Below are 24,895 nucleotides of genomic sequence, written 5' to 3' on the forward strand. Positions count from 1 at the left end.
ACGTTTTGGGGGGTTTAGCCCCTTCCTCAGACATACTCTTTTGTAAGTCTGAGGAAGGGTCTAAAACCCTGAAAACGTTCACATTTATGGAATAATATCTATATACAAGTCCTGGCAACCTAAATGCGTCCTTGGAATTTGTTTGAATTTACTAAACTACAGCACTAAGATATTTAAAGTGGTGGATACAAGAAAGGAAATTTAAATGATAGTTTAGCACAAATAGCAAAAGTAAAGCATTACTTAGTTTTTTTTTAAAAAAAAAAATGGTTTTCCTTGTTTGTATGTTTCTTGATGTTTGTTTTTCAGATTCTTGTTTACTATACATATACTAAGTTAATTTCAGCTACTCTGATGGAGCAGAATATATATATTGATCCAGACAGTAATGCTAACAATGTGTAATATTTCTAAATGAATTCAGTGTTATCTGTGATTTCTCTGGAATACTAAATCGCATGTGATTGTTAGTTAGTGGGGACAGATGGGGAGTCCTTGGTGTCTGTACACAAAGCTGAAGTATTTGATGTGTTTCCCCTGCCAACTAGAGTCTAGTTCTGTTATCTGCTTATTCCTGCACTTTTTTGTTTATTTGTGTGATATTCTGATGTGCACAGTGTTTTGTATAGTACGAAGATGTCTAGGAAGGTTTTTGGCTGGAAGCTTAACTGTTAGCTTCAGCACCGCTTTTAATCTTGGCCAGTGTGTGTGTGTATGAATAGGTGTATGTATATATATATATATATATATATATATATATATATATATATATATATATATATATATATATATATATACACACAAACAAAGAAATGGGTGTATATGGGCACTGCACTGCAGATAAATGACAGGATATAATTACACTGAAACTGGTGGCCAAGATATTGGTAAAGGTTATAAAACATATATAAAAATAAAAATGTTTTTGAGATTTATTAAAAATCAAATTTCCTCCATAGTCTCTGAATCTGCTACAGATAGGGCCATCTTGAGACTTTGTGTCCATTGTTGAGGAGAGTATAACCGTTAATCCTTACAAAGTTGCCATACAAGCTCTGTCCTTTATGCAAATACGTGGTAAATGCTGTTAATCTGAAAGCAATGTGTACAATATCAGCTTTTTCTTCCTAAATGGAAAGAGTCCACAGCTGCATTCATTACTTTTGGGAATTCAGAACCTGGCCATCAGGAGGAGGCAAAGACAACCCAGCCAAAGGCTTAAATAACCCTCCCACTTCCCTCATCCCCAGTCATTCTTTGCCTTTCGTCCCAGGAGGTTGTCGGAGAAGTGTCAGAAGTTTATTATAGTCTCTTATGGAGGGTAGTACTTTTCGGCATGGGACTGGAATTTTAAGTAATCCTGTCAGTCTCTCAGTGAGAGCATGGGTGTTAGTCCGGAGATGCAGGGAGTGTCTTTCTGCGAAACCATCCCGACTCAAATTAACAGCTCCACAAGCAATCAGCATTGACGAGTTTTGCTGCCTGCTTTCTTCTCTCAAGTCCATGGCAGAGGCATTGCTACTATCTGTCACACTTGAATGGCCGTGTTCCTGTTCCATGGCGTAGATTCCGGTAAGATTGTTTCATTTTACTTTCGTCATGATTGTATTGTAATACAAATGTTTTCCAGAGAGGCTACCACCTTTCGAGACTAACTATATCTCAGGGTCTCAGTGAGAGGCTCCTTTTGTATCTTGAAATTAAGTGTTAATATCTCCTGAGGGGGGTTATTCAACAGGGTTTTCTTTTTAATCATATTTATGTGATTCAACCTGCTTATGTGTAGTGTTACTTAGGCTCATGGCTTGTGGAACATAACGGCCTTTGGAAGTGACCCGGCCTTTACTGTAGTTTTTCTGGACTGTATGGTTCACTTGGTGACCGGGCGTGGTTACGTTTTGGCTCTCCATTTCCGCATTCCTGACTGTGTGGCGACGGAAAAATTTCTGGTCCGCTGGTGTCTGGTTCATAGGAGGTGGCGAGTGCCCCAGCCATTGTGGGTGTCGGGTGCCGTTTACATTTTCCTATTTGGTCCATTTTTTGTATTCAATATCCCGGTTATGGAGGATTCTGATATTGTGGAGACGGATGTCTCTAGTTCAGATTCTGTTTCTTGTGACGAATATGAATTGGTCAGGATGATACATGCCTATCAGTTATGTTTTGAAGGCCGTTTTAGAGTGCTCAATTCCTCGGGATCAGGGAATCAAGGGGCCGCTGAGCTGTCTGCCTCTTGGGGGTTTGTTCCTCGAGCGGTGAGTTCCTTACCACCATCTCTAACTACGCATGCAGGTAACCCAGATTTTGCTTATCCTTCTCTGGAAGGTGGCTTGTTCCCTCCGGAGGTTATGGCACGGTTCTGCATGTCCATAATTATGGCGCTGGCACATCTGCAACTTCCAGAAGTGTGCTTACGATATTGTACGCGTTCCGTTAACCAGGGCTTGTTAGGCATAGGATGGCCTGGTCCTGTTCAGCTCTCCGGGGGAACGAGTGTCCCTGAGGCTTCAGGGGGTCAACCTTCGGGGGCAGGGTCGTCTTTTGCTCTGGCAAAGGTATGCTGTGCCTTTTGTTAGACTGGCGCGCCTTCGTGTCCTACTGAGGCACGTTTTGGCGTTGTTGGTGTATCCCATCCTTAATGGATCTGGGAATTTTCAGTCTTCTCCTTCGAATGGCTTGCAGAATTAGATATGAGGATGAAGTAATCTTATAGTCTTGTTTATTGAGTAGCCTTCTCCAGTTCTGAGCTTGGAAGAATTGATACTCGTGATTTTTGATCAAACTGTTTACTTCTACGGAAGTTTGTTCTAGTGTGAGGACATGTTTAGTCCTATGTTTGTCTATTGTGTAGGTGACTAAATGCGGCCTTGACAGTGATGACCCTTGGATTCAGGCTGGTCCTGATTGGGTTCAGAGCCTTCTGTCTTGTGGCGCCTGTTCTGCCTGGCGGGTCCGGTTAGGGCACTGAGTGCTTCACATTCTTATTTGTATTATTTCTTGTTTTTATTTTACAAGTTTCAGCTAAGCATTCTGAGAGGACCTGATGGACAGTGAGGCATGGGGGATTGGTTCAGTCCTTATTTGCCTTTCAGGCTGGTCGAGTGTTTCCTTCCCTGCATGGTTTGGAGGACTTAGGGCCTCCTTGCCGCCGGTTCTTGGCCGTTTTGGCTTCAGGGGCTCTTTAGAATTGTCATTTTTTGGTCTTGTTCCTTTTGAAGTTCTCTTCCTTCGGGTTGAGATTTCTGGACTTTGTCCGTTTCTCCTTAGCGGTTTTGACCGCCTTATGGGGAGGGCCATGTGGCTTTTTCCTACTTCGGGAGTTTGTTGTTTTCTTATCAGGGACGTTAGGCTGTGTTGTCTCCTGCTCCGAGCTTCGTTTAGGGGTTTTTTTTCTACCGGGGTTTGGGATGCTCTGCATTCTTTTTCCTTGGGTGTGGTCCTCTGGTTACGTACTCTGAGGAGATATGGAGACTAGCTTTTGTTCTACTCGCTCTTTAGGTGACTTTGTCCTCAATGTTCTCCCTTGTCTCTAGAGTTTTGGCGCACCTCTGTCGTGTCCTAGCTCCTTTTTGGAGTTTTGGACTCCTGCATGGGGTGTTCTCTTCCTTTTGGGTTGGGATTTATGAGTGAGTCTTGTCCCCGTTCTCCGGGTTAGGACGGTTATTCCCCTGTGAGGTCTGATCTTTCAGACGGGGTATTTGTGTTCCCTGGGGTGTTGTTTGTTTGTTTTAAAGAATTCTGGGGCTCGGGCCTGTAGTTTTTGTTTGGGATCTTTCTGGATGTCCGGAGATTTAGATCCTGTGGCTGGTTCGGGGCGATCCAGTTTTTCCAGGGAACATAGGCTATGGCCTAAGGTCTGGCTTGTTGAGCCTGCTAGCAGCTTGGCCAGATTTTCTGTGCGCTTTCGGATACGCTCCTTGGGCTTGCCTTGTCCTTTGAAAGATGTATGCTCCCCTTCAGGGGGAGTTCTTTCTGTGGTCCTCAGGACGTCTGGATGATTTTCTTTCGACTTTTGTTTTCATCAGACTATGGCTCATGACTGTTCTTAAATATGCTCTTCCCTTTGGGGGGGTAGTTTGTCCTCCTTATGGGGGGGGGGGGTCCTCTCTCTGGAGGGTTGTTGTCCTGTCCTGTGTGCAGGAGGTTGGAACAAGTATTTTTATCCTGTAAAGGAGAGCAGTCTGCTCTTCTGGGGTTTGTTCTGTTCCATCTGTGGAACTTGAAGTCTCCATGTTGAGACTGTCATAGAGGGTTATGCTAGGTCTTCATAGGGATGTACTGCTTTTTTCTATGTTCATCTACTATGGGGTTCTCCTCGGGAGTACCTATTTGATGGAGCTTTTTGGGTTGGCACCCGAGCTCTGTTGGGGTGGCCGAGTCACCCCATTCCATCCTTTCCTGGGGGCTAGTTGTTGGGGTCTTTTCTATTCCCCTGTTTTTCAGACCTGCATGTCGCTTGGGCTGGTCCGGTGTTGGAGCAAGGTCTGTGAGCTGTTGTTCGTCCTCGGGTCATTTGAAGTTCGATGAGCCTCCTTGAGGTTCTGTGTTTTCTCCATGTTCAAGATATGTGAGGAGGACTGGCGGCTTTTGGATAGCCTGTGATGTGCCCACAGCTTAGTGGATGTTTAGCACTCTGACTGCTAAGTGTTTGATATCTATCTTCAGCTGCTCTTGACTTGTCTGCCAGTATTCTATTTTCAGAGTCATCCTGGTATGACTGTGGCATGTGATGTTGACTCAGGTGTTCGCTTATCTGGGTTTGCTGCACTTGTTTCGATTTCAGAATATTTCGATATTCTGAGTTATCTTGCGACTTGAGGACTCCGTCTTCAGTTGTCTTTAGGGTGTGGTTGCGCTGTATTTAGAAGAAGTTTCTTCTCTGTTTCAGATTCCCCTTAATCTTGTGGTTGCTATACAATCTGGGGTATGGGCGTTACCTTCTTTGTTTCTCAAGACCGGTTAGGGTCTTTGTGAGCTTTGCTCGGTTCTCGGGGTTCCTTATTTTTATTTGGAACTTGTTGCTCCCTATTTAGGGTCCCTTCGGGAATCCTTGATTTTTTTTCTTCCATGTCTTTTCCCTTTTTGGGAGTTTACGGTAGTTGATTCCTTTCTCTAGTAAGGGGTGTGTTGTTGGGGACCGACTGCTGGGCGACGGTGTCTCCTGGAGGCGTGTTGGCTCAGTCGAGTCTCTTTCTGCGGTCTCTAGCAAGGCTTTATGGACTATCTGCAAGTCAGTGTCCTTGGGGTCTTTTCCTTTTACAAACTTTCCTCGGCTTCGGACTAAGCGAGTTTTTTGTGGGTAGGGATTGTAGGCCTGGTGCCCTTAGAATGGGCTGCCTTTTGTACCCTCTCGTTTTAGCATTCAGTGTCATCTATAGCTTGGGTATTATTTTCCCAAAAGTAATGAATGCAGCTGTGGACTCTTTCCATTTTATAAAGAAAAACTTAAATTATGCTTACCTGATCATTTTCTTTTCTTCAGATGCACAGCTCCCCGCCGTGTTTTTCTGTGGGGCGTCTGTTATTTTTATTCTTCTGGCACCTTTTCACCCTGATATTTATTCTACTGTTCCTCGTTCCTCAGCAGAATGACAGGGGATGAAGGAAGTGGGGAGGGGTTTTTAAGCCTTTGGCTGGGATGTCTTTGCCTCCTCCTGGTGGCCAGGTTCTGAATTCCCAAAGTAATGAATGCAGCTGTGGACTCTTTCCATCTGAACAAAAGAAAATTATCAGGTAAGCATAATTTAAGTTTTCTATGTTTTTCTTCCTGCGGTATGTGCTGCCTTCTGAGAAGGGAACTCCCCCATTCCCACAACAAAATAAAATTTGTAAAAAAATAAATAAAAAGAAAAACGGAAGTGCAACCTAACTGGAGTGTAAAAACATTTATTGGTACAAACACACAGTGTGAACTGACACTAAAAAGTGTGACGAATCTGAAATACCCTCTGGTCCTTCTCACAGCGTAGGCTGAATACAGGAAACACACTGTCAACATGCAGAGATGTGGATCCGAACGCGTTCTGGAAGGAAGGGTGTGTGACTGTGTGTGTGTCTATGTATATGTGTGTGTATATATACATACACACAAGTCTACACACATACACACAAGTCTACACACCCCTGTTAAAATGTCAGGTTTCTGTGATGTAAAAAAATGAGACAAAGATAAATCATTTCAGAACTTTTTCCTCCTTTAATGTGACCTATAAACTATTCAACTTGATTGAAAAACAAACTGAAACTTCTAGGTGGAGGGAAGTAAAAATTGCTGTGTTTAGAATTGAGCAATCACATTCAAAATCATGTTAAATAGGAGTCAGTACACACCTGCCATCATTTAAAGTGCCTCTGATTAACCCCAAATAAAGTTCAGCTGTTCTAGTAGGTCTTTCCTGACATTTTCTTAGTCACAACCTACAGCAAAAGTCATGGTTCGCAGAGAGCTTCCAAAGCATCAGAGGGATCTCATTGTTAAGGTATCAGTCAGGAGAACGGTACAAAAGAATTTCCAAGGCATTAGATATACCATGGAACACAGTAAAGACAGTCATCATCAAGTGGAGAAAATATGGTGCAACAGTGACATTACTAAGAACTGGATGTCCCTTCAAAATTGATGAAAAGACGAGAAGAATACTGGTCTGGGAGGCTGCCAAGAGGCCTACAGTACCATTAAAGGAGCTGCAGGAATATCTGGCAAGTACTGGCTGTGTAGTGCATGTGACAACAATCGCCCGTATTCTTCATATGTCTGGGCTATGGGGTAGTGGCAAGACAGAAGCCTTTTCTTACAAAAAAAAAACATCCAAGCCCAGCTAAATTTTGCAAAAACCCATCTGAAGTCTCCCAGAAGCATGTCGCAATAGGTGTTCTGGTTTGATGAAACCAAGATTAAACTTTTTGGCCATAATTCCAAAAGATATATTTTGGAGAAAAAACACTGCATATAACCAAAGGAACACCATACCCACAGTGAAGCATTTTGATGGCAGCACCATGCTTTGGGTCTGTTTTTCTTCAGCTGGAACTGGGGCCTTAGTCAAGGTAGAGGGAATTATGAACAGTTCCAAATACCAGACAATATTGGCACAAAACCTTCAGGCTTCTGCTAGAAAGCTGAACATGAAGAGGAACTTCATATTTCAGCATGAGAACGCCCCAAAGCATACGTCCAAATCAACAAAGGAATGGCTTCACCAGAAGAAGATTTAAGTTTTGGAATGGCCCAGTCAGAGCCCAGACCTGAATCCAATCGAAAATATGTGGGGTGATCTTAAGTGGGCTGTGCACAATAGATGCCCTCACAATCTGACAGATTTGGAGTGTTTTTGCAAAGAAGAGTGGGCAAATCTTGCCAAGTCAAGATGTGCCATGCTGAAAAACTCATACCCATAAAGACTGAGTGCTGTAATAAAATCAAAGGGTGTTCACACTTATGCAACCATATTATTTTAGTTTTTTATTTCTACTTCCCTCCACCTAAAATATTTCAGTTTGTTTTGCAATTGAGTTGTACAGTTTATAGGTCACATTAAATGTTTTAAAAAGTTCTGAAATGATTTATGACATTTTAACAGGGATGTGTAGACTTTTTATATCCACTGTATGTGTGTGTATATGTGTGTGTGTGTGTGTATATATACTGTGTGTGTGTATATATACTGTGTGTGTGTATATATACTGTGTGTGTGTGTGTGTATATATATATATATATATATATATATATATATATATATATATATGTATAAATAAATGTGTAAGGCTTTGTCCTGTTATTGATATACAGTCCTTAGTGCTTTTGATTTTGTTTTTTATAGTTTTTTTTTATATTTTTAATAAATTGTGATATGTACCAGATTCAACCTTTATAAGTATATATTCGTTATTTTTAGAGCGGACTAGATATTTCCCCTAACATTACAGCTGGTTATTTACCATTGCATATAGATATTCAAGATATTTTTATGTTAGAATGAAGTCAAGGGTTACTTTATTGAGAGGCCCTTTGCCAAGGTAGAAAACACTTAGCATTGGTGAAGAGCTAACAAAGATAAATATCCCACTTTGGTGAAATTGGCAAAACCCTACTTATACACCTCAACAGCCTTTTCTCTGCTGCAGGAAATATAGCTGCAAACAGAGAACCAGCCTTAGCCAGAAGCATGTGGACATGTTGAGATTTTTGCATTTCAATGCAAAGTTTCTGAAAAAGTGAATAACAATGTTATTAACAGTGATAGTCTAACTCTTTCTAGTTCTACCTCTTTTCAAACAGTTTGTGGTTTTGTTTAATTATAAAACTGTGCTCTGCTGCTTAAAAATTGGACAAACAGTTGTGTTAATGTAAAGTTTTAGTCTGAAGTTTATATTTGTAACACTCATTATGTGGATTTTATTTAAAACATAGAAAACTATTATTGATTCTCTTTTTATCCGATTAGTCGATTAATCGAAAAAATAATCGGCCGATTAATCGATTATGAAAATAATCGTTAGTTGCAGCCCTAATATATATGTTTGTTTACCCTTCCTATGAGATCTCGTACAGAAACAATTATGTGATTGATTGATATCTTTATATTGTTGATGTGGGTTTGTTTTTGCTATGTTGGTGCTTCCAGTAAAGTTGTTTACTTTAATTACAAGTGTGATTTACGTTAGAAAGCTGCAGTTTATTTTATATTATGTAGTGGTTTTGGCAGGTCACATTTGCAATCTATTAATGTGGAAGAACAAAACATTTTTCTACATTTCTCCCTATGGATAAAACGTTAGTGTATTTATTTATTTATTTTTTTCTTCATTTTCTTGCTGCTGATCAGGATAATAGCAGATTTCTTTTGTACATTGACTATTTGTAACAAGCTGACATGTTTATAAAGCTGCACTAAATAGAAACACTGCTTATAAAGTAGATAGTACGTAGGGTAAAATACTTGCAAAAGAACAGAATGGTCCTTTAGTCACAGCAGTGATGTGTTAAACGTAGAAATATGCAATTTGACCAATCTCGCCTATTACATTCCCAGCATCTAAACAACTTTGTTGTTGGCTGGACGGACTGGAATCTTGCTCTAGATGTGAATGGAGGTCCCACCTGGGTGGAAAATTACGTGGATAGCCCCATTATTGTGGATCTGAGCAAGGATGTTTTCTATAAGCAGCCCATGTTTTATCACATGGCGCATTTCAGGTCAGTGAGTGTAAAAATTCAGTGTTCCCATTTGTATCAATGTAAATTTAAAATAAAAAATATTTTCTCTTACTTTAATCAAAAATGTTTTTTGGGTTTTTTTTTGCAGCAAGTTTATACCAGAGGGATCCCTGCGTGTTGGCCTGGATGCCAACCAGGAGAGCCAGCTGGAGAGCATCGCCTTCCTCTGCCCTGATGGGTCGGCAGTTGTGGTCATCCTAAACAGGTGAGGTACCTCACACCAGAGCACTGCTTAAAACACTGAAATGAGAACTATTCTTCAATTAGATGAGATGCAAAACTCAGGGCTAGATATTATATTTCAGCAGTGTCAGCAGGAAGTGTGCTCAGGAATAGTAGGTGAGCTAAATTGATCAGGACTAGATGTTGTAGCTGTGTCGGCAGGAAGTGTGCTCAGAACCATTAGGTGAGGTACAAAACTCAGGACTAGATGTTGTAGCAGTGTCGGCAGGAAGTGTGCTCAGAACCATTAGGTGAGGTACAAAACTCAGGACTAGATGTTGTAGCAGTGTCGGCAGGAAGTGTGCTCAGAACCATTAGGTGAGGTACAAAACTCAGGACTAGATGTGTCAGCAGGAAGTGTGCTCAGAACCATTAGGTGAGGTACAAAACTCGGACTAGATGTTCCAGCAATTTTAGCAGGAAGTGTATCAGAACCATTAGGTGAGGTACAATACTCAGGGCAAGATATTGCAGCAGTGTCATCTGGAAGTGTGCTCAGAACCTTTATGTGAGGTACAAAACTCAAGACTAGGTGTGTCAGCAGGAAGTGTGTTTAGGACCATTAGGTGAGGTACAGAACTCAGGACTAGATGTTGCAGCAGTGTAAGAAGGAAGTGTGCTCAAAACCATTAGGTGAGGTACAAAACTCAGGATTAGATGTTTCAGCAGGGTCAGAAGGAAGTGTGCTCAGAACCATTAGGTGAGGTACAAAACTCAGGACAAGATGATGCAGCAGGGTCAGCAGGATACATGCACAGGACCAGTAGGTGAGAAAAAGATTAGGACAAGATTCTGCAGGATTCATACACAGGACCAGTAGTTGAGATAAGGCACACAGGACAAGATGCAGTAGCAGTGTATGCAGGATGCATGCTCAGGGTAAGATTTTGCAGCAGTGTCAGCAGGTTGCATGTTTAGGAACAGTAGGTGAGATAATGTGATCAGGACAAGATGCTGCATTAGTGTCGGCTTGATGCATAATCAGGAAAGGTGCTGCAGCAGTGTCGGCAGGATACATGCTCATGAACAGTAGGTGAGATAAAGTGATCAAGGCAAGATGCTGCAGCAGTGTCTGCAGGATGCATGCTCAGGACCAGTAGGTGAGATATAGAGGACATGGTGCTGCAGCAGTGTCAGCAGGATGCATTTCCAGGACCGGTAGCTGAGATATAGAGGCCATGGTGCTGCAGCAGTGTTGGCAGGATGCATGCTAAGGACCCATTAGGTTATATATAGAGGACATGGTGCTGAAGCAGTATCAGCAGGATGCATTCCCAGGACCATTAGATGAGATATACAGGATAAGGTGCTGCAGCAGTGTCATCAGGATGCATGCTTAGGACCATTAGGTGAGATATACAGGATAAAGTGCTGCAGCAGTGTCATCAGGATGCATGCTTAGGACCAGTAGGCGAGATATACAGGATAAGGTGCTACAGCAGTGTCAGCAGGATGCATGCTTAGGACCAGTAGGTGAGATATACAGGATAAGGTGCTACAGCAGTGTCAGCAGGATGCATGCTTAGGACCAGTAGGTGAGATATACAGGATTAGGTGCTGCAGCAGTGTTGTCAGGATGCATGCTTAGGACCAGTAGGTGAGATATACAGCATAAGGTGCTGCAGCAGTATCAGCAGGATTCATGCTCAGGACCAGTAGGTAATATATAGAGGACATGGTGCTGCAGCAGTGTCAGCAGGATGCATGCTCAGGACCAGTAGGTGAGATATACAGGATAAGGTGCTGTAGCAGTATCAGCAGGATTCATGCTCAGGACCAGTAGGTAATATATAGAGGACATGGTGCTGCAGCAGTGTCAGCAGGATGCATGCTCAGGACCAGTAGGTGAGATATACAGGATAAGGTGCTGAAGCAGTGTCAGCAGGATGCATGCTCAGGACCAGTAGGTGATATATAGAGGACATGGTGCTGCAGCAGTGTCAGCAGGATGCATGCTCAGGAACAGTAGGTGAGATATACAGGATAAGGTGCTGCAGCAGTGTCAGCAGGATGCATGCTCAGGACCAGTAGGTGAGATATACAGGATAAGGTGCTGCAGCAGTGTCAGCAGGATGCATGCTCAGGACCAGTAGGTGAGATATATAGAGGACATGGTGCTGCAGTAGTGTCAGCAGGATGCATGCTCAGGACCAGTAGGTGATATATAGAGGACATGGTGCTGCAGCAGTGTCAGCAGGATGCATGCTCAGGACCAGTAGGTGAGATATACAGGACAAGGTGCTGAAGCAGTGTCAGCAGGATTCATGCTCAGGACCAGTAGGTGATATATAGAGGACATGGTGCTGCAGTAGTGTTAGCAGGATGTATGCTCAGGACCAGTAGGTGATATATAGAGGACATGGTGCTGCAGCAATGTCAGCAGGATGCATGCTCAGGACCAGTAGGTGAGATATACAGGATAAGGTGCTGCAGCAGTGTCAGCAGGATGCATGCTCAGGACCAGTAGGTGAGATATACAGGATAAGGTGCTGCAGCAGTGTCAGCAGGATGCATGCTCAGGACCAGTAGGTGATATATAGAGGACATGGTGCTGCAGCAGTGTCACTAGGATGCATGCTCAGGACCAGTAGGTGAGATATACAGGATACGGTGTTGCAGCAGTGTCAGCAGGAGGCATGCTCAGGACCAGTAGGTGAGATACAGGATAAGGTGCTGCAGCAGTGTCAGCAGGATGCATGCTCAGGACCAGTAGGTGAGATATATAGGATAAGGTGCTGCAGCAGTGTCAGCAGGATGCATGCTCAGGACCAGTAGGTGAGATATACATGATAAGGTGCTGCAGCAGTGTCAGCAGGATGCATGCTCAGGACCAGTAGGTGAGATATACAGGATAAGGTGCTGCAGCAGTGTCAGCAGGATGCATGCTCAGGACCAGTAGGTGAGATATACAGGATAAGGTGCTGCAACAGTGTCAGCAGGGCAGGATTCATGCTCAGGACCAGTATGTGAGATATAGAGGATAAGGTGCTGCAGCAGTGTCAGCAGGATGCATGCTCAGGACCAGTAGGTGAGATATACAGGATAAGGTGCTGCAGCAGTGTCAGCAGGATTCATGCTCAGGACCAGTAGGTGAGATATTTAGGATAAGGTGCTGCAGCAGTATCAGCAGGATTCATGCTTAGGACCAGTAGGTGATATATAGAGGACATGGTGCTGCAGCAGTGTCAGCAGGATGCATGCTCAGGACCAGTAGGTGAGATATTTAGGATAAGGTGCTGCAGCAGTATCAGCACGATTCATGCTCAGGACCAGTAGGTGATATATAAGAGGACATGGTGCTGCAGCAGTGTCAGCAGGATGCATGCTCAGGACCAGTATGTGAGATATAGAGGATAAGGTGTTGCAGCAGTGTCAGCAGGATGCATGCTCAGGACCAGTAGGTGAGATGCAGAATCAGAAACCACAGCAGTGTAAGCAGGATGTATGTTTCATGGGGTTTGACCACTTGCTGTTTTCAGTATTATCAGAACAGAATGCCATATAAAACTTTTTCTTTTAGATGATTATTGGGTAAATGAATGTATATTTTACCTCATTACATCCTGCATCAGCATATTCATTGTGTATATTCACTTGTAGAAATTCAGATGATGTCAATTTTGAAATATCTGACCCACTTCTTGGCGTTATTGAAGCAACGTCTCCTGCAGGCTCCATTCACACTTATATCTGGAAGCGTCCGTAAAGGAATCATTGTTTCTGGATAAGAAGCACATTATTTAACGTATACTGAAAATTAAAAAACCCCAACTAATTTAAACAAATTAATAAATGATGCATCACCCATGGAGCAAACAAAACTCACACAGTGTTGCTGGAGTTAAATCTACCATATATTTATGATTGTGGAGGGACTTGGAATAATACACCACCCTGAAATCAGCCACCTTGTATGTTTTTGATTTTCAGTTTTGAAAGAGTTTGACAGTTAAATTAACTTTTCAACTCCAACTTTTTTCTTTTTTTGGTTTCTTTTTGTAGAGGGTGTGGGGCATTTTTAGTTATTTGCTTTGTCAATGGGTAACAATATGAACTCTGACTTATGTCATATGTCACAGAACTACCCTTAAAAATAGGTTGTACCCCACAAATCCTGCTTATCTAGGCATTGTCCCATTTGGCCTAGGGACTCTGACAGAGGGCATTTCAAAATGATTTTGTTTTTCCTCCAAAAAAATAAAGAAACATTCTGGTGCTGAAGGCTTGTTACTATTCACTAATACAACTGTGTGAGTTGTCCTAATCACCCAATGACTATTTAATACAACAATATCAATTGTACACAAATCTATATTTCCTGCATTTAAATTTGTCTTTTTTTTTTTAATAAATATTTTGCTTGATATTTTTTGAGTATATTAAATTTATTTTATCTGCTCAACTGTTCTAATTGTGGTCCTTTAATGAGCAACAGCAAAAACCTACTTATATAGCTCACTGTACAGTGTTCCCTTTAAGGGACATGAAACCCAATTATTTATATCATCAAGTTTACATTGTTCGTTGTATCGTCTGTTGAAAAGCAGGTAGGTAGATTTAGGAGCACCAGTTTTGCACATTTGTAGCAGTTATATATTTGCAAGTGCACTAAATGGCAGCAGGTGCTCTCTACCTACCTTAAGTATGGTCTTCCACAAAGAATACCATAAGCACAAAGCGAATCCGATAATAGAAATGATTTTTTAATCAGCTCTGGCTGATTCATGAATAAAAAATGCAGTGTTATATGTCTCTGTCACATATTGAAAGGGATATGGAAGCAATACATGGTCTGAGTGACTTCCATTTCAGTGCCTATAAATATTGCAGCCATTTAATACAATAAAATAAAAACATTGCCTATAAATCGTCAAAAAAGATAGAAAAAGATATTTATCTATATAAAGACAGTGGTTACAGCACTCTTTTCAAGAAGTATTTGTGCACATATATATTCAACATAATCAAATACATAAGTAAAGAATGCTCACACGATTGTAGGATACACACCCATACCACATACAAGAAAAAACATTTACCCATATAAAGTGTGACCAGTCATCTAAACAAAGGAAGCGGCAATAGAGCTAAAGATCATCACAGCTTGATGATAGGCAGGACCAACTACGCCCTAACTGTATCCTGAACCCCCTAGAAATCGCCAAGGAGGATAAAACAGGACAGATATACATAGGGATCTAAGATGTCACGGCCTGATCAACAACATAGTACAGCTAAAGTTAAAAAAAAACACAGGATTTATGTACACATCGAATTAAGCAGAAATGAACCTGGTCGACTACACCTCTACTGTACGCAGAACCCCCATGCAGTCACCAAGGTGGTATAACCTGGACAGTATATAAATGAGGATTTAAGTTGCCAGGTATACCTGCATCAAAATTCTTCACACAGTGTTTTTACCACAAGGTATCATAGTGTATATTGCATTTCATATAGCCATAAAATCGGCATAACCATTTGTACATCAATACTGACTATTTCTGCCTCATGCTCTACTGCATAGTCATCTAGTGAACAAGGGCCGGGCTAGCTCCATATAATTGCAAATAGAATCCTTAGACTTGGTATCTTAGTAGCAAACATAACACAAGTGCAAACCAGCGTGCAACAACATTGGGTGCAAGCAATTGTATCACAAACAAGCAGATTTTTATTCTTAAAGAGACAGTAAATTGTTTGAGATTGTAATAAAAAATAAACTATGTATACCACAGCAGCATTGCAATATACTCATTTATTTTTCCCTTTTCCTGTAATTTAAAGGGACAGTCTACACCAGAATTTTTATTGCTTAAATGGACAGTAAACCAAAAAAAAACAAAAAAAACAACAACTATACAAGCAAACATATAGTAAACTGATTTCTCTTGTAAGCTGTATCGAGTCCATGGATTCATCCATACTTGTGGGATATTCTCCTTCCCTACAGGAAGTGGCAAAGAGAGCACCCACAGCAGAGTTGTCTATATAGCTCCTCCCTTAGCTCCTTCCCCCAGTCATTCTCTTTGCTGGTTCTAACAAGATGGAAGGGTAAAGAGATTGTGGTGACAAAATATTAGTTTTTTTTTTTTTTTTTTTTAATGAATAATTTTTTATTAGTTTTGACATCAAACAAACAATTCAACAGAAGAAATCACAGGACTGTAATCCGAGCAAACAATTTCAAGGAGGTCTACATATATAGGCTACATTCCACTACACTGACTATTAGTTTCTTATTTCAAGCTTGTAGGCTTCTGGATATTATAACTTTTTGCAGCTGCAGACCTTAGTGGAGTCCTTTATTGTCCATATTTGTTTTATGTGGATTTTGGTCTTAGTCCTGTCCATATATTATAGTTGATGTGTAGCGATTACAATGGACTATCACCTCATGTCTCAAATCCTGAAATCATTCCTCAGCTAAACCATAGAGCAATGTAAAAAAGAAAAGGAAATAACAAACTCAACAGAGGGGAGAAGGGAGGGGGATAGGAGGGGGGAGGGTAGTTGGCAGAGACGTCCCTGATTGAAAAATATATGCAGTTCGTTTATGGCAACGTCTACAACCCTTAATATGTTAAGGCGGAGGAGGTTCAGTGATGTATTCATGTCCCACCTACTCTGTTAGTGTACTTATTGTGTGGGGGTCTTTTTGCGTGATATAATCCCAATAGTATCTGACATCCGCATAAAATGCAGATTTGCCTCTTCTAAAGTAGCCATATTCTTCACATGAGAGCATTTTGTCAGTGCTTTGTAACCAGCTGTCTTGTGTTGGTATTGAGGGGGACTTCCAGTGCAGGGCAATCAGTGTTTTAGCGCAATTGAGTCCTATACGTATTAGTGTCTTTCTAATTTTGCATTGGAGCGGGGGGGGGGGGTCTCGTTTAGCAGAATTAATCTTGGGTTTAGAGAGAAGTCTATTTTCCCCAATATGGTCTCAATTCCCCTCCAGTATGAGTGTAGTTTGGGGCACGACCACCACATATGTATTGTGGTGCCTCGTTCGTTGCATCCTCTCCAACATGATGGGGAAGAGGCAGGGTAAATGTTGTTTAATCTCGCTGGTGTCAAATACCAGCGCATAAGGACTTTATAATTGAGTTCAATCACTTTAGGTGAGGTAGAGGAGGTGCGTGTGTTCTGATATATTTGTATCCATTATTGTACCTAATTCTTTATGCCACTTAGCAACATGGGGGGAGTAGGGAGGTTTGTGCATTTTGGAGCATACCTTTAGCTAATGATAATGTACCTCTGGCAGTTTTCCCTGTTAAGCAAGTTTGCTCAAATGGTGTTGGTAATCTAAGAAGGTCTTCTTTATTGGTAGTTGTCTGGATAAAGTGTCGTAATTGTGCGTATTTTAGCCAAGGGGCGAAGGCGCCAAATAAGATTGGTGTAAGTTCCTCCCTAGTTTTGAGTTTGCCTTGTGTAATCAGAAGTGTCACGGGAACGGAGTCCAGTAGTTCAGTAATTGAACTCTTTTGAGTCTTTTTTCCTGGTTTCGTAGCCCCCATCAGTTCTATGTTAGGGAAAATTGGAGTAAGCGGGGAAACAGGGGTGGACAGAGACGCTGTAGTTTTAATTAAGTGATCCCATGTATTAAATATATGACGATAAAGTGCGGATGATTGGCAGGCGGGGGTGCGCCTAGTTTTAGGGAGCCAGCAAAGAGGACCTGGGTTAGGGGACCTGAGCAGTTGAGAGTCAATCATTACCCACGCTTTAGAGTCTTTTCTACAATGCCAATCTAAAATTCTCTGCAGTGCAGACGCGTGATAGTATAAGTTTATCTCTGGTAGACCTAGTCCTCCATTTTGGAGGGATGTATATATTGTTCCCCAAGCTATTCTTGGGCGAGATCTTCCCCACACAAAGGTATTCACAGCCTTCTGCATTTGTTATATAAATGTCTTAGGAAGTGTGACTGGCATTGCCTGCAATATATACAAAATTTTGGGGAGTATTGTCATTTTGATTGATTGTATCCTGCCCCACCATGGCAAAGGATTTTCCCTCCAGGAGGATAGAGAATGTTGTATAGAGTGCAGGAGGGGCCGGTAATTTAGAGCGAACCATCGTGCAGGGTTAGAAGATAATACTATGCCTAGATATTTTAAATGTGAATTTTGAATGGGCATGACGGTATAAAATTCGTTAAGTTGTTAGCAGTCATGGAGATATTTAGGAGCTCCGACTTGGAATAATTTATGTGGAAATGCGAAAATTTACTGAAATTGTTAAATTCCTGGATCAGGTTGGGTAGTGATATGTCAGGTAGAGTTAGGGTAACTAACACATCGTCTGCAAACATGGCTAGTTTGTGGGAGTCTGGGCCGATGTTAATACCGTGTATATCTGGGTTTTTCCTAATGTGGCAAGCTAGGATCTCCATCGTGAGGACAAAAAGAATGGGTGATAGCGGGCAACCCTGTCTAGTCCCATTATTGATATTAAAACTTTGTGAGAGTACTCCATTTGCGCGGACTCTTGCTGAGGGACCATTGTATAGGTGGAAAATTCGTTTGATCATTAGTTCCCCAAAGCCAAAATGTTGTAGTGTGCTACGCAGAAAAGTCAGTCTATCAAAGGCCTTTTCCGCATCAGTGGAGGCCAGGACTGCAGGGATCTGTTTTGTTTTTGCATACTCCATTAAATGGAGTACTCGAATTGTATTGTCCCTGGCCTCCCTGAGCGGAACAAAGCCGGCCTGGTCTACATGCACTAAGGTTGGGAGTAGTTTACTGATACGGCTTGCTAGAATCTTAGCGTATATTTTTATATCCCCATTTAGTAGGGATATCGGGCGATAGTTACTTGGCTCTGTGGGGGATTTTCCAGATTTAGGGATTACCGAGATGTGTGCTTCTAGGAGGTTAGGGGAGAGGAGTCCATCTTTATCGAGGGAGTTAAAAAGATTAGTGAGGTGAGGGGCCAAAATAGATTGGAACTGTTTATAGTATGAGGCCGAGAGGCCATCTGGGCCAGGGCTTTTACACAATGGTGCACTATTTATGGCTGCAATAACCTCTTGCAGGGATAAATATGGTCAGGTAGAGTTGGAATATTGGCACGTTGTATGTAGGCATCTATTGCCTCGCAGTCTGAGGAGTGTGAAGTTGCAGGGATATTATAGAGGGTGTGGTAATAATCTTTAAAAATATTTGCGATTGTTCTACTGTCGTGGATGTATTCCCCTGGTGTGGTTGGCTGTGACAATTTACGGATGAATTGGTTATTAGTGCGATCTTTAAGGGCTCTAGCCAGTAAGGGGCCTGCCTTATTACCTTCTACAAAATAGAGTTTGTTTAGATAGATCGCTTTTCTCTGCGCCTCCTTGTTAAGTAAGTCATTCAAATCGCGTCTAGTCTTAGCTAATTGAGTTATGTGTTGTTCATTATTTGGGGTTTGCATATGCAGTGTCTCTGTATCTTGGAGCTGTTGTAGTAGCATAGAGTATCTCTCATAATTTCTCCTGTTAAGTGTAGTCAGTCCACGGGTCATCCATTACTTATGGGATATTAACTCCTCCCTAACAGGAAGTGCAAGAGGATCACCCAAGCAGAGCTGCTATATAGCTCCTCCCCTCTACGTCACACCCAGTCATTCTCTTGCACCTAACTAATAGATAGGACGTGTGAGAGGACTGTGGTTATCAAAATTAGTTTTTATTTCTTCAATCAAAAGTTTATTTTAAACAGCACCGGAGTGTGTTGTTTTTTCTCAGGCAGCATTAGAAGAAGAATCTACCTGAGTTGTGTATGATCTTAGCGGACGTAACTAAGATACATTTGCTGTTCTCGGCCATTCTGAGGAGCGAGGTAACTTCAGAACAGGGGACAGCGGGCAGGGTTCACCTGCAAGGAGGTATGTTGCAATATATTATTTTCTAAGGAATGGAATTGACTGAGAAAATACTGCTAATACTGATGTAATGTAAGTACAGCCTTAAATGCAGTAGTAGTAACTGGTATCAGGCTGATATGTGTGTATGTTTGCACTGAAGTATTTCTGGGGAATGGCACTTCACTAAGAAAATACTGTATATATATAACTTATAGCCTCTCTGCAGTGAAAGCGACTAGCAACAGGCTTTTTATTAACATCTCATATATTTATATTTAAAACGTTTACTGGCATGTTAATTGTTTTTTTCTCTGAGGTACTTGGTGAAATTTTTTTCATGGGCATTATTTTTCCACATGGCTGTCGTTTGTTTTGAATAAAATCAGTTTACTGAGCTTCCCCACTGTTGTAGTAGGAGTGGGAGGGGCCTATTTTGGCGCTTTTACTGCGCAGTAAAAATTCAGTCACAAGTCTTCCTGTTCTCCCTGCATGATCCAGGACGTCTCTACAGAGCTCAGGGGTCTCCAAAACTAGTTTTGAGGGAGGTAATTACTCACAGCAGACCTGTGAGACTGCTTTGACTGTGATAAAAACGTAGTTATCCGTTTTTTGGTATTAAGAGGTTAATCATCCATTTGCTAGTGGGTACAATCCTTTGCTAAATTAATAAATTTAATGTGAAAATTTGGTCTCTATAACTAATCCGGTTCATGTTATTTCAACTGTGACAGTTTTTTGTGTGCTTCTTAAAGGCACAGTAACGTTTTTTATATTGCTTGTAAATTTATTTGAAAAGTGTTTTCCAAGCTTGCTAGTTTAATTGCTAGTTTGTTTAAACATGTCTGACACAGAGGAATCTCTTTGTGCAATATGTTCAAAGGCCAATGTGGAGCCCAATAGAAATTTGTGTACTAATTGCATTGATGCTACTTTAAGTAAAAGCCAATCTGTACATGTAAAGAAAATTTCACCAGACAACGAGGGGGAAGTTATGCCGACTAACTCTCCTCACGTGTCAGTACCTGCATCTCCCGCTCAGGAGGTGCGTGATATTGTGACGCCAAGTACATCAGGGCGGCCATTACAAATCACCTTGCAAGACATGGCTAATGTTATGACTGAAGTTTTATCTAAATTGCCAGAACTTAGGGGTAAACGCGACCACTCTGGAGTGAGAACAGAGTGCGCTGAAAATACTAGGGCCATGTCTGATACTGCGTCACAATTTGCAGAATATGAAGACGGAGAGCTTCATTCTGTGGGTGACAGATCTGATCCAAATAAACTGGATTCAGACATTTTAAATTTAAGCTTGAAAACCTCCGTGTGTTACTAGGGGAGGTATTAGCGGCTCTGAATGATTGTAATACGGTTGCAATCCCAGAGAAAATATGTAGGCTGGATAAATATTTTGCGGTACCGACGTGTACTGACGTTTTTCCTATACCTAAAAGGCTTACAGAAATTGTTAACAAGGAGTGGGATAGACCCGGTGTGCCTTTCTCACCCCCTCCTATATTTAGAAAAATGTTTCCAATAGACGCCACCACACGGGACTTATGGCAGACGGTCCCTAAGGTGGAGGGAGCAGTTTCTACTTTAGCTAAGCGTACCACTATCCCGGTGGAGGATAGCTGTGCTTTTTCAGATCCAATGGATAAAAAGTTAGAGGGTTACCTTAAGAAAATGTTTGTTCAACAAGGTTTTATATTGCAACCCCTTGCATGCATTGCGCCTGTCACGGCTGCGGCGGCATTCTGGTTTGAGTCTCTGGAAGAGACCATTAGCTCAGCTACATTGGATGAGATTACAGACAAGCTTAGAGTCCTTAAGCTAGCTAATTCATTTATTTCTGATGCCGTAGTACATTTAACTAAACTTACGGCTAAGAACTCCGGATTCGCCATTCAGGCTTAAATCCTGGTCAGCTGATGTGACTTCTAAATCTAAATTGCTTAACATACCTTTCAAGGGGCAGACCTTATTCGGGCCCGGTTTGAAAGAAATTATCGCTGACATTACTGGAGGTAAGGGACATGCCCTGCCTCAAGACAGAGCCAAACCAAGGGCTAGACAGTCTAATTTTCGTGCCTTTCGCAAATTCAAGGCAGGAGCAGCATCAACTTCCTCCGCTCCAAAACAGGAAGGAACTGTTGCTCGCTTCAGACAGGGCTGGAAACCTAACCAGACCTGGAACAAGGGCAAGCAGGCCAGAAAACCTGCTGCTGCCCCTAAGACAGCATGAAGTGAGGGCCCCCGATCCGGAAACGGATCTAGTGGGGGGCAGACTTTCTCTCTTCGCCCAGGCTTGGGCAAGAGATGTCCAGGATCCCTGGGCGTTAGAGATCATATCTCAGGGATATCTTCTGGACTTCAAAGCTTCTCCTCCAAAAGGGATATTTCATCTTTCAAGGTTGTCAACAAACCAGATAAAGAAAGAGGCGTTTCTACGCTGTGTACAAGATCTTTTACTAATGGGAGTGATCCACCCGGTTCCGCGGTCGGAACACGGACAAGGGTTTTACTCAAATCTGTTTGTGGTTCCCAAGAAAGAAGGAACCTTCAGACCAATCTTGGATTTAAAGATCCTAAACAAATTCCTAAGAGTTCCATCGTTCAAAATGGAAACTATTCGGACAATCTTACCCATGATCCAAAAGGGTCAGTACATGACCACAGTGGATTTAAAGGATGCGTACCTTCACATACCGATTCACAAGGATCATTACCGGTACCTAAGGTTTGCCTTTCTAGACAGGCATTACCAGTTTGTAGCTCTTCCCTTCGGGTTAGCTACTGCTCCAAGAATCTTCACAAAGGTTCTGGGTTCTCTTCTGGCGGTACTAAGACCGCAAGGAATATCGGTAGCTCCGTACCTAGACGACATCCTGATACAAGCGTCAAGTTTCCAAGCTGCCAAGTCTCATACAGAGTTAGTACTGGCATTTCTAAGGTCACATGGGTGGAAGGTGAACGAAGAAAAGAGTTCTCTATTGCCACTCACAAGAGTTCCCTTCTTAGGGCTCTTATAGATTCGGTAGAAATGAAAATTTACCTGACAGAGGACAGGTTAACAAAACTCCTAAATGCTTGTCCTTCATTACATTCCACACCCGTCAGTGGCTCAATGCATGGAGGTAATCGGTTTAATGGTAGCGGCAATGGACATAGTTCCCTTTGCACGCCTACATCTCAGACCACTGCAGCTGTGCATGCTAAGTCAGTGGAATGGGGATTACTCAGATTTGTCCCCTATGCTGAATCTGGATCAAGAGACCAGAAATTATCTTCTATGGTGGCTCTCTCGGCCACATCTGTCCAAGGGGATGCCCTTCAGCAGACCAGATTGGACGATTGTAACAACAGACGCCAGCCTGCTAGGTTGGGGCGCTGTCTGGAATTCCCTGAAGTCTCAGGGATCATGGATTCAGGAGGAGAGTCTCCTTCCCATAAACATTCTGGAATTAAGAGCAGTTTTCAATGCCCTTCTAGCTTGGCCTCAGCTAGCATCTCTGAGGTTCATCAGGTTTCAGTCGGACAACATCACGACTGTGGCTTACATCAACCATCAAGGAGGGACAAGGAGTTCCCTAGCGATGATGGAAGTCTCAAAGATAATTCTCTGGGCAGAGTCTCACTCTTGCCACATATCAGCGATCCACATCCCAGGCGTGGAGAACTGGGAGGCGGATTTCCTAAGTCGCCAGACTTTTCATCCGGGGGAGTGGGAACTTCATCCGGAGGTCTTTGCCCAAATACTTCGGCGTTGGGGCAAACCAGATATGGATCTCATGGCGTCTCGCCAGAACGCCAAGCTTCCTTGTTACGGGTCCAGGTCCAGGGACCCGGGAGCGGTTCTGATAGATGCTCTGACAGCACTTTGGAACTTCAAGATGGCTTATGTGTTTCCACCCTTCCCGATGCTTCCTCGATTGATTGCCAGGATCAAACAGGAGAGAGCATCAGTGATTCTAATAGCGCCTGCGTGGCCACGCAGGACCTGGTATGCAGATCTAGTGGACATGTCATCCTGTCCACCTTGGTCTCTGCCTCTGAGACAGGACCTTCTAATTCAGGATCCTTTCAAACATCAAAATCTAATTTCTCTGAAGCTGACTGCATGGAGATTGAACGCTTGATTTTATCAAAGCGTGGATTTTCGGAGTCAGTTATTGATACCTTAATACAGGCTAGGAAACCTGTTACCCGGAAAATTTACCATAAAATATGGCGTAAATACTTACATTGGTGCGAATCCAAGAGTTATTCATGGAGTAAGGTTAGGATTCCTAGGATATTGTCTTTTCTACAAGAAGGTTTAGAAAAGGGTTTATCTGCTAGTTCTTTAAAGGGACAGATCTCAGCTCTGTCAATCCTTTTACACAAACGTCTGTCAGAAGTTCCAGACGTTCAGGCCTTTTGTCAGGCTTTGGCCAGGATTAAGCCTGTGTTTAAGACTGTTGCTCCACCGCGGAGCTTAAACTTAGTTCTTAACGTTTTACAGGGTGTTCCGTTTGAACCCCTTCATTCCATTGATATCAAGCTGTTATCTTGGAAAGTTCTGTTTTTAATGGCTATTTCCTCGGCTCGAAGAATCTCTGAGTTATCGGCCTTACATTGTGATTCTCCTTATCTGATTTTTCATGCAGACAAGGTAGTTCTGCGTACTAAACCTGGGTTCTTACCTAAGGTAGTCACTAACAGGAATATCAATCAAGAGATTGTTGTTCCTTCATTGTGTCCTAACCCTTCTTCAAAGAAGGAACGACTTCTACACAATCTAGACGTAGTCCGTGCCCTGAAATTTTATTTACAGGCAACTAAAGATTTTCGCCAAACTTCTTCCCTGTTTGTCGTTTATTCTGGACAGAGGAGAGGTCAGAAAGCTTCTGCTACCTCTCTCTCTTTCTGGCTTCGTAGCATAATACGTTTAGCCTATGAGACTGCTGGACAGCAGCCTCCTGAAAGAATTACAGCTCATTCTACGAGAGCTGTGGCTTCCACGTGGGCCTTTAAGAATGAGGCCTCTGTTGAACAGATTTGCAAGGCTGCAACTTGGTCTTCTCTTCATACTTTTTCCAAATTTTCCAAATTTGACACTTTTGCTTCTTCTGAGGCTGTTTTTGGGAGAAAGGTTCTTCAGGCAGTGGTTCCTTCCGTGTAAAGATCCTGCCTGTCCCTCCCGTCATCCGTGTACTTTTAGCTTTGGTATTGGTATCCCATAAGTAATGGATGACCCGTGGACTGACTACACTTAACAGGAGAAAACATAATTTATGCTTACCTGATAAATTCCTTTCTCCTGTAGTGTAGTCAGTCCACGGCCCGCCCTGTTTTTTATGGTAGGTCTAAATTTTAAATTATACTCCAGTCACCACTGCACCCTATAGTTTCTCCTTTCTCGTTTGGTTTTCGGTCGAATGACTGGGTGTGACGTAGAGGGGAGGAGCTATATAGCAGCTCTGCTTGGGTGATCCTCTTGCACTTCCTGTTAGGGAGGAGTTAATATCCCATGTAATGGATGACCCGTGGACTGACTACACTACAGGAGAAAGGAATTTATCAGGTAAGCATAAATTATGTTTTTTCCTCATTATAGATTTC

General features: G+C 42.2%; 1 protein-coding gene across 2 annotated transcripts in view; it reads left to right on the plus strand.

Annotated features, from left to right (window-relative positions):
• Positions 1-13,841, plus strand: part of GBA1 (glucosylceramidase beta 1) — a 209,805-nt gene extending 195,964 nt beyond the window's left edge. For both annotated transcript variants that reach the window (XM_053703377.1, XM_053703368.1), the window contains exons 9-11: positions 9,033-9,196; positions 9,306-9,422; positions 13,040-13,841. In XM_053703377.1, the coding sequence (XP_053559352.1) occupies positions 9,033-9,196; positions 9,306-9,422; positions 13,040-13,145 (387 nt within the window). In that variant the 3' untranslated portion in view covers positions 13,146-13,841. The remainder of the gene's footprint in view (positions 1-9,032; positions 9,197-9,305; positions 9,423-13,039) is intronic.
• Positions 13,842-24,895: the final 11,054 nt, after the last annotated feature.

The sequence above is a fragment of the Bombina bombina genome, chromosome 1 (genome assembly GCF_027579735.1).
Source record: "Bombina bombina isolate aBomBom1 chromosome 1, aBomBom1.pri, whole genome shotgun sequence".
NCBI lineage: Eukaryota > Metazoa > Chordata > Amphibia > Anura > Bombinatoridae > Bombina > Bombina bombina.